The 10730-nt window shown below is 39.3% G+C and overlaps 1 protein-coding gene across 1 annotated transcript in view; it reads right to left on the bottom strand.

Moving 5' to 3' along the window:
• scara5 (scavenger receptor class A, member 5 (putative)) overlaps positions 1–10310 on the bottom strand; it is a 43966-nt gene extending 33656 nt beyond the window's left edge. Inside the window, exons 1-4 of the mRNA XM_037685194.1 lie at positions 10295–10310; positions 10089–10210; positions 9835–10003; positions 1623–1703 (exon numbers count right to left, since the gene is read on the bottom strand). Coding sequence (XP_037541122.1) covers positions 1623–1703; positions 9835–10003; positions 10089–10210; positions 10295–10310 — 388 coding nt within the window. The remainder of the gene's footprint in view (positions 1–1622; positions 1704–9834; positions 10004–10088; positions 10211–10294) is intronic.
• Between the last annotated feature and the right edge of the window lie 420 nt (positions 10311–10730).

The following is a 10730-nucleotide window of genomic DNA, read 5'->3' on the forward strand; positions in this document are numbered from 1 at the left end:
TATATATATATATATATATATATATATATATAAGCTTTTAAACTCTTGCAATATTCTAAACAATGTTTCTAAACTCTAAACGCTCTAAAAGAGCACAGAATGTCATGATTTCAGCTACCTGCCTCCTCTGCTCTTTGCCACCTGCAAGAGTTCTTGGCCACGCCCACTTCTCCACTCTGCACGGAGAACAGCTGATCAGCTGCAGCAGGAAGTTTATCTTGCAGTATGGGCCGCACAAAGGTGCTAAATAATTCAAAATAATTCATTTTAAATAAAAATTCCATGCTGATTTTGTGATTCATCCATCAATCAGCCAATTGTGTGTCATGTCCAATACTGTTTTGAAAAACCACGATAGAGCGAGTCTGCAATAAACGAACCGCAAAGTAGCGAGGGACAATTGTATTTGGCTAAAATTAATTGTCTTTGGTTCATGGTAGTACTTGGAAAATGTAAATGGAGGAAAAAACACCATAATTCATTCCTCAGTGAAAATGAAATTCATGGGAATAAGATGCACTGTCATTTCTGATCAAGTGATCTATAATTGATTATTCTGGTCTTGAAGGTTAAAAGCCACAGAATGATGCAGTGAAATGATAACGCGTTTTAAATGCATTTTCTTTAATGTAACTTTTCCAGGACAAGTTTTCTCGACTACAATTGAATATAGTCTTTAGAGGGTGGTGCCTTTTCAAAGTTTGTTTTGAGAGTTTATCTACCGATCAGGTCTTGATTGGTTATGTCTGAGTTAACACAGGGGAAACTGTCGCTTCTGCTCATCCATTACGAAACTGGAAATGACAGAAGTAACTCTGTCTGTTTTTACTTTTCCCCTTTACACATGTGGTAAATTAAACAAACCTTCATGAACAGAAAACTTAGAAAAATATTAAAAAGGAATAACAGAAAATCAAAGCATAAATGTGAAATTAAAAAAAGACAACATAATCAGTGAGCAGGAATTAAGAGGCAAAGAATGTGGAAAAAAAAAGATTCTCACAGATAGGATTAATCTTTCACACAGACTAAAAATCCAGTAAAATTAATTTTTTGGTATAATAATGTCTGTATAAGGGCATAAAAAGCTAATAATTGATTTGGCTGTATGTGCCTCCCATGGCAGCATGGGTGGTACAAAGTGGCAGCTGCCACTGAAAAAAATGTCTTGCCACTCTAGTTATATTTTTGTACATTTTGTACAATGCTGAAAGTCAAAGTACGTATCAAGGTATCAAGATTTTCTAATTATCAATTAACCACATGGGTTTTTCTACCCCTGAAGCACAACTTTGAGCACTCCTAAGAGCTTCAGGACCCAGACAAATGGGGGAGGAAAAAAAAAAAAAAGATAATCTGCAAATACATCAATTAATTTCTTGTTAAAAAAAATCTTCCAGGGTGGCCCTGGAACCGAATCAGATCGTTCAAATTGTGAATATGAGCTTTACACCCGTGTACCTTTAATCTAAAATTCATTGCATGTTTTCAGGGTGGACAAAAATGTGATTTAAATGATCTAAAATGGTGTTGAATTTGAGAATACATAAAACACTTGGTTAAGTGTTTTGTGTGATTTTTGTAACTTATGCATAGACAAATAATGCATGAAATCAAGTCACCTCTTAGGCCACTGAACCCAGGGTACCCTGGCAGCCCCTGCTCTCCGGTGTCTCCCTTCTCGCCCTTTGGCCCTGGAGGTCCTGCACAAAAGAGGACAAATCGAGTGTCAGCTGCCAAGAGTGACACTCCACTATTATGCTAATCAACAGTTGGTCAAAAACAGAAGCCATTTTGAAGCCAGCACCGTGTTTTATTCAAGTTAAAATGAACAGATGAAGTGACAAACAGGAAAAAAGTTATTGATCTTGGAAGTGATTGTGAACAAAAGATCAGCAAAGTGAAGGAAGTGCTCAATAACCTCTAACAATTGAGACATCAACACAAATCCTCTCAAACATTTCAGATAAAAATGAACTCTGATTTGCTAAAAATGTGGGGAAAAAATGGATTTCTGCTGACTTTTTTCCATTTTGAAACTTTAAAGCAGAGATTTATAAAATGTCAGTGAATGTGACGTCTCCTGTTATCGTTTACATCAACTCAGATTAGTTTATAATCACTATATACCACATTTTTCGCCATATAAGTCACACCTTTTTGCATACATTTGCAAGTCCTGTGACTTAGACATTGAAGAGACTAATATGTTTGTTTTTTTCCATATTTATAACTCAATTTTTGGCTGAGATCTGACGATTTCATTCATTCTGATATGGAAAATATCGAACACTACCATTTTCAGCCACTACATGGTCCTTGACTAATATGGCAAGCCAAGTGTCTAATTAATAGGTAAAAGTGGATATTAATGAGACACTTGTCTTGCCATACAAAGCCACCTTTATCTCGCTCTGGAACTCCTCTAGCAAACGTCAAATTAGCTGCATTTCACCGCGTCGCACAGGAAAAATGCAGCTGATTTGACCATTAAAGTGCATTTATTAAGGAAAAGTTCAACTGAGACACACCTTTAGTATAATTTCAAGCAAACAAATAATGATTTTTAAGTGTTAATCTTCTTAAATTATTGTTAAAGTTCTTTCGTGCACGCTCCTACAGCTGCCATTTTGGCAGCCAATCGATTTTTGGCACACCGGCTCACATTTCCAGGTGGTCAGCGGTGACGCATAACAGATGCGACTTATACGGCAAAGCAACATATTTGTTTTTTTTTTTCCCCACTTTATTAGACATTTCTGGACAGATGCAACTTATACGGCAGTGTGACGTGTATGGCAGAAAATACGGTAATATAAATTACTAAAAGCCAAACTGTGGTCTAAATTTGGCATCACAAAGCTGCGTTTATGTTTAGAAAAACTGTTTCAGGGCTTGTTCGACATAATTACAATAATTAGAGCCTTTATTATTACAACGCTTTGGACCAGTTATTAGTGAAGACAGTGAAAATGTTATATATTATCATCTTAAAAAGGGAACATCTCTCACAGACTTTTAATTAGTGTCGTAAAAATGTAGAGGTCATTCTGTTTATTTAAGAACTTCATCACACCCAGAATGACATAACTGCCAAATGAAAGCCTAACTGGGGCTGATGCTGGTCTACGGAGTCAGTCCAAGCATTTGTTAAGAGAATGAGTAAGAAAAAGCCCAAACAGCGAGGAAAAACAGGAGAAAAGCCACAATCAAAACCACATTTATGAAGATGGACCACAAAGTTATGATCCTTCAGAGCTCGCAGTGGCAGGTTTCTGACGCTGGCGGGGTTTGAAATGCACATCTGAGATTCTGACGATGTGACAACAAAAAAAAAACATATTTTTGTGATGTTTTTACAGCCTTGTCAAATGTCTCTATAATCACACATCAGTGTGTACTTTGTGTTTTTTATCCTTGTGAGAGCAACGAAGCCAACATCAAGTGTTTCTTTGGACCCATCACTCATCTCTTTGTTCCAGTCTCAAATGATGCATCAATTTAAAGATGATTTATAGCAAAAATAATAATTATCTCGAGTCGACAGTGAGTTTTAGGATAAAGGATTAAATCTGCTGAAGATAATTGAGCATGAAGTCAGGCCTCATTTATAAAGTGTTGTTTTAGTTGGAACGGGTTTGGTGCTAAATGTTTTCGTGCACAAGGAGGATCCTGAACTTGGATTAAGATAATTTAATTACACTAAAGTGGGCCAAAATGTTTGGATTTTGGACGTTTACAAATGACTGACACAGTCATCGCCATCAATGCGTTAATCATGAAAAAGTCATTTTGTTGAATTTACATTAAAGATGGCACTTTGGTTACATGTATACACACCAAACACAAAAATGGCCATACTTAAAACATTTTTTTTTTACAGATATTGAACTCAAAATGGCATGGTAGTAGTTGATGTTCAGCTCAAATACATGTTCTGATCACAGGAGTCAACGCTGCCCGTTTGTCAGCAAACATAACATGAACAACTGATCATAACGCCATAATTTGATGTACATCTACAGCTGACTAAATTTTGGAGTCAGCCCAGTTCTTGATGGTCTGTACAGATAATGAGACCAATACAAAACTGGCTTTAACTCAATCAGCTTCACAAATATTTAGTTGTTGTATATGTGATTACAGGTTTTGTGTTGTCATTTGGATATTTTATTGTTTTTACCTGTTCCTCTCCTGCCATTGATCATTGTCTACCTATTATCTTTGCCTTCACCGGTTCATCTGCTCGTAGCCTCAGCTGCATTCACTCAGATATCTCCCCTCACTGTTCAGTCATACTAATAGGTCCATATCAAGAAAACTGGAGTATCCAGGGGTAATCTTTGCACTCAGAGGCACATTTGAGTTTGTAGTGCCTTTCTATCTTATCAAGACACTCAAAGCTCTGTACACTACACCTCATTTATCCATTCATACAGCACTCTACTAGATCTCTACAAAGCTAATTGAACAAATCATTCTAAAGAGACTAATCAGTGTTTTATCACATTCATACACCGATGGGACACACCATCCATCCATCATCTTTACCCGCTTCTTCCATTTTGGGCCATGGAGGTTGCTGGTGTCCATGCCCTGAAATCACTGTGCGAGGGGCGGGGTACGACCTGGACGGGTCGCAAGTCCATCACAGGAGCACATAGAGACAAGACAAACAACCATTCACTCTCTCACTCACACCTAGGGACAACTTAGTTACCAATCAGCCTAACATGCATGTTTTTGGTCGATGGGAGGAAACTGGAGTACCTGGAGAAAACCCACACATGCACGGAGAGAACATGCAAACTCCACCCAGAAAGGCCCCCAGACCGGAGGGGACACATCAGAGGCAATGAGTGTCTTACCCAGGGACACTTTGGCATGTGACTGCTGGTGGAGTCAAACTCTTGCATTGGAGGACGACTACTCTAACCACTCAGCCACAGCCGCCCATGACAGCACTAAGGGTGCACAAATGTTTTATTCAAACAAATATAAATAAGAAAGTTTAACATTGACACGCAATTCCTCCTAGATCACTGAAAGTCAGTTTTCACATGTAGTTCAGGTAAATAACATCGAGCTTGTCTCCATCGCATGAAAATCCCAGATGGTTTTCTAACTCAGTTCTAAATTATTTGCAAAGAAACCATCCCTCCATTATCTTTACCTGCTTCTTCCTTCACAGGGCTTGCTGGTGCCTATCTCCAGCAGTCATTGTACGAGAGGCAGGAGACACACTGGACAGGTCTCCAGTCCATCACAGGGACACAGAGACAAACGAGACAACCATTCACTCACACCTAGAGACAATTTAAAGTTACCAATGAGCCAGACATGCGTGTTTTTGGCTGTGGGAGGAAACCGGAGTACCCGAATAAAACCCACACATGCATGAGGAGAACATGCAAACTCCACCCAGAAAGTCTAACAAGGTTAAGTCAGGTCCTCTGGATGGATTCTTATGTGTTGAAAGAAAGGTCGCCGGCTGGGCCGCCTTCTCACTGAGGGAGGCAGCTTTATCCACTGCTCCAACGTGCTGCTCACAAAGAAACTTATCTCCAGTTGTAAACAGCCTGTGTCCAATTATGGAGAATGACAAATGCTTTTTTGAGTTTAAGAGGGTTTTAAAATGTGAAATTAACATCTTTTAGAGTTTGCAAGTCCACATCAAGGCCAAATCACTTAATAACGCCTGCCCAAAAGAAAGCCTGGCTCATGATGAGCACCCCACACATGCACTGCATGTGTGCAGTGCATTGGAATTTCATTGCATTGCACTGACTTCCATTCATTATTCATTAATTTCTATAACCTAACCCTGACCTTTCCCTAAACCTAACCATTACCAGTACACACCTAACCCTAAACCTAACCCATCCTCAATTCACACCTTAGTCCTAAACCTAACCACTAACCCATCAACAGCACCTTTTCTAATGGGAGCTGAGCTTTGGAGCAGTTGGTCCTCACAGTGTAGTATAAGATGAAAAAATGGGCCTTACAAGGTAACAAATACAAAGACACACACACACACCTATAAGTGCACCACAGAGGTCCACTACAAATATGAATTTCCACATGATGTACTAACGTTCCTAAAAAGTTTTAATATTTGGAAGATCAAACTCAGACACATTTTACTGTGAAATATAATGTAAATACTTGCAGCTCATCAAAAATAGCTGAAATCCATTATTTTCCCATTTGTGGTATTTAAAGCAACAACCACTATGTGTGGCACTGAAATCTTAGCCGAGTCAGAGAGAAAATAAAGATAAACAAGCCTATTAAAAAAATATACAGGAATGGAGTATTAAAAAAGGGAAATTCAAACATGGATGGAGATGATTTGACTTAGGTGACAGAGAGCTCAGAACAAACGGGCTACAGATCTAAAACTAATGACAAAGATGATTTGACTTTTTGTTTTAGATGGCTTTTCTAAATTTAACCTCACAATTGTTTGCAGGCTCGGGAGGAACGCCATCCCACCCACACGTGGAGCAGACCCCAACATCAAGGGGTCCCGTTCAGTTTGAGCACACATCAATCAGTTCGGGCTGCCAGCATTACATCACGGCATACCTTTGTATGTGTGCTTGGTGCACTGGCAACAATAACTGTACTCCATCTGGAGTAATTAGATCTGAACAGATTGGAGGAGGATCATACAGGCTTGTTTAAAACTGTGATGTAGTAATCTCATGATGTAGAATTAAGTTGCATGTATTTGGTCAATTATACTGCAAACATGGATCAAATGAGCTGATGTAAAATATCTATTTTGGAGCACTGAGGTCATAGAGATTAATTATACTAAAAGTTATAGTTCTCTTGTTTAACTTTAATGTTTTGTTTGACAACAGTGCTGCACAAAGCCTTTGTATATTCTTATTCATCTGGGAGGCAAATGAATGTTTTTAAATTCAGTCAGTCTGTTTTCACATGGCAGGCCTGAAATTTTCAAGGGAACTTCCAGAGAGGCTTCATGTGAGGGCACAGATCTCTGCACCAAAGTCCGTCTGAGATGAATCTGAACAAAAGTTTAGAATGACTGTGTTGGCAGGAGGAGCTTCTTCTGACATATTTCCACTCATTCATCAACGTTAGGGAGGCATCAACACTCGACACCACCGAAAGATAACAAGAGCGCCTCATTTCTTGTTTTATAAAATGTTTAACATCATGTCCTCTGCACCCTGTCTAAAGAAAACCTCGTGCTAAAAGCCTCTTGCTATCGTGTGAATTCATAGATAAAAACTGCGGACAAAGAACAGCCCCGGTTCTTGAGAAGTTCTTTGGTGTTTATGAGTTGAGCTATGATAAAGAGGAATTAGTGCAGATTCACAAAATATCTTAAAAAGGTTTACAGGGGTGTCCAAATGTTTTAATATGTGGGCCAAAACTATCAACATGAAGGACTTGCGGGCCACAAAAATGTGAGTTTAACTCTCAACGTGAACAATATTTGGGAGAAAAGACAAATTTACTAATCTTGGTGGATAAAGAGTTTTAAATAGTTGTAGATCCAAAACATTAAAAGCCTCATAAACACTAAGCTTATTTTTATTATTAAAAAGGATTTGATTTATTTGATTTGTTGGGTCTGTTTGTTGTTCTCTTGTGTTTGGAAAGTTCATTTTTAGTTTGTTCTCAGCAACAAAAGCGTAATTTGACTAAGAGTCACTTTAAAAAGTGGGTCCATCAGTCTTTTGAACCATGGACGGCCCAAAAGGCTGAAAATCATCCAGCTGTCAGTTGCTACAACAGATTAAAAGAAGATCTGATAAAGTCGATCAACTCGTATGTAGATGATACCTCATTATATTCATTTAATCCAATTTCCCAGTTGATTATTTTTTATCAACTACAATATTTAGCCAAGATTTATGAAGCATTATCCAAAAGTCTCCTTTCTGATAGAAATCAGTAAATGTTTTTGGTGCTTTGTACCATGAAGTAAATATAAAAAATATTCTAGCCAAAGGTTTGTATTTTGTTTAATATTACTCATTTTGAGAAGATTGTTTTTCAGCCGTTTTGCTGTTAAACCTAAACATTATATAAAAAAGGATTACCAGAAAGTGTGCTTTGACCTCTTAAGCCTGCTGGCCAAAATGATACCATTCTTAAACTGTAGCTGCGGACCGCACAAAATCACTCCAAGGGCCGCAAACGGCCCTCGAACCACACTTTGGACACCTGTCGTTGAGTGGAACACCAGCTTAGTTTTCTAAAACTCTGCACCGAGATTGTTCTAAAGGAGACACTGTGCTTTTTTTTGTTCATAGTAACCAAACAGAAATGATGTAATGCAGTGCCAGTGTGAGCTCTGATGGCTTCGCAGATTTGTACTCATCAAACAGAAGTAAACAGTAAAGGCACGACAGCCCTGTCGAAAATCTGCTTTTCTTGTAAAGGCTGTCCTGGCTCTATGTTGTTCCACATGCTGTCATGGTACAAATGACAACACTCTTTTAAATTTAAGATTTCATGTGTTGTGACTGCTGGATTAAAACCTCAAATATTACATCACATGGATATTATTTCAGAAAAATAAAAGCAAATCAAACTAATGAAATAACAAAACAAGTTAAATCATTTTTATACAATTTTAGCAGCAATAACCTGAAGTAGTCTTCCTTTCTATGTCTCACTACATTAAGGAGATTTGGACCACTTTTTGCTGAAACGTTGCTTTAGTGAGGGCAGAACGGTGGTGCAGTTGGTAGAGCTGCCGCCTCTCAGCGCGCAGGTTGCTCTGGTTCAAATTCCAGCCGTGGGCCTCTCTGGGTGGAGTTTGCATGTTCTCTTCATGCATGCGTGGGTTTTCTCCGGGTACTCCGGTTTCCTCCCACAGACCAAAAACATGCATGTTAGGCTGATTGGTAACTCTAAATTGTCCCTAGGTGAGAGAGTGAATGGCTGTCTTGTTTGTCCTGTGATGGACTGGAGACCTGTCCAAGGTGTCCCCCACCTCTCGCACAGTGATGGCTGGACATGGGCACCAGTGACCCCCCGCAACCCAAAAAGGAAGAAGCCGGTAAAGATAATGGATGGATGGGCATTGCTTTGGTACATAAAGCTTTGTGAGTATTTTATGCACAACTTTCTCAAGATTTACAGTTTTCAATTTACTGTTGAGTGAAACTAAATTAGCCACGTTTTCGTTGTGAGACGGCCTCACATCTGACTCGAACACTCTGGTTTGCGGAGGATTTCATACTCGACTCAATGGCTGGAAGATGCCCAGGTCCCATGACTGCAAAACGAGCCTAAATCATCAGCCTTCCATCTCTGCACTTGGCTGTTGGTATGAGGCGTTTTCATTTAAATTCTTTATTTTTCAACGTATGTGGCCCTGTGGACTGTGGCCAACACGCTTCACTTTAGTTTAATCTGAAAGAGATTGTTCCAGAAGTTTAGTTCAGCCTGCAAACTAAACCATACTGATGTGTTTTTGGTGATTTTTTGGTTTTGCGTTGTCCAAACAAGCCTGTTCTGTCTTTTTTTAATTATAGTGTCATAAATTTTAATGTTTAACAAGAGAACTAAAACACAGAGTTGGAAATGAAGCTTGTTTTGTGAGACGTTGCACAATTTTTCAAGCATTGCATGGTCTGATTTTGGGATAAATTCGCTGCATCTTCCACTCTTGGGGAGACTGGCATCTGTCCTGAAAGTTTTCTACTTTTGAAGCTGTTTTCTCACAACACTGTGATTTAAAAACTCTTTTTGTCTTTGACGGATTTACTCCTCACATGTTTAAAATTTTCTAAATAAGATCAGATGAGTTGTGTGAATCAACATTCTCATGTCTGAGATCACCTTCAAAAATTGTGAGGTTCTTCAGGGTCATGGAGTGCTCCCAGTCCTTCAGGCGGAGGTCCTCTGTGACCGTGTTCAGGATCTCCATCTCATTCCTCAGCTGGCCCTCCGTGTGGATGTGCGTCACCCATAAATTGCTGGTGTCTTCTGTTATGTTGCTGATCTGGATCTGAGCAGAATTAAAGATTGTTTTAGAACTCAGTGGCAGGTTTAACATACAGGATGCTTTGTGGAAGCTGTGATGAACTTCAAACCTGCAAATCTTGTATTTTAAGGTGATGAACACTGATGTCATTGCTGAAGGTGTGATTGACAGCTCCCACAGTCCAGTTGACCTCATCCAGTTTCTCTCTCAGCCCGTTTAAATGCCCCGATGCTTCCCTGAAACACAAGCAGACACAGGTGGGACTGTAATTCTTTAACCAAGGAAGCTCCGTGGAGAGGAGTGCAGATTAATCACCTGAGCAGGGCGTCATGGTCACGGAGCCACCTGGAGGTTCGGGTCACCTCTGTGCTCAGACTTGTCAGGTTTCTTCCAGCATAACTGCTGAGTGAGGACAACCTGTGATCCAACTGGAGCAGGTAATCCTCTGACTGGAGGGACTGAGCCTGGATACTCCTCAGCTCCACCTCTAGGCCCTGCAAGGAGAATGTTTCATCTGAGGATGAACTCATAAACATTTAGTCCCTCCCTTGGAGAAAAAAAAACATGATAGGTGATGATTTAAGCTTGAATGGTAAAGAAAAAATATACTGATATTTGATCAGATCATCCTACCTAAGACCTACGTGTAAATCACTTATTAAAATCTCTTGTCCATGGCCTTTGACACCATCTGAGATGTTTATATTTTGTTTTTGTTTTAATCATGAGGTTTTTAAATGGCTTTTTAGGC

This window comes from Nematolebias whitei, chromosome 12 (assembly GCF_014905685.2).
Source record: "Nematolebias whitei isolate Nwh7 chromosome 12, NemWhi1, whole genome shotgun sequence".
Taxonomy (NCBI): Eukaryota; Metazoa; Chordata; class Actinopteri; order Cyprinodontiformes; family Rivulidae; genus Nematolebias; species Nematolebias whitei.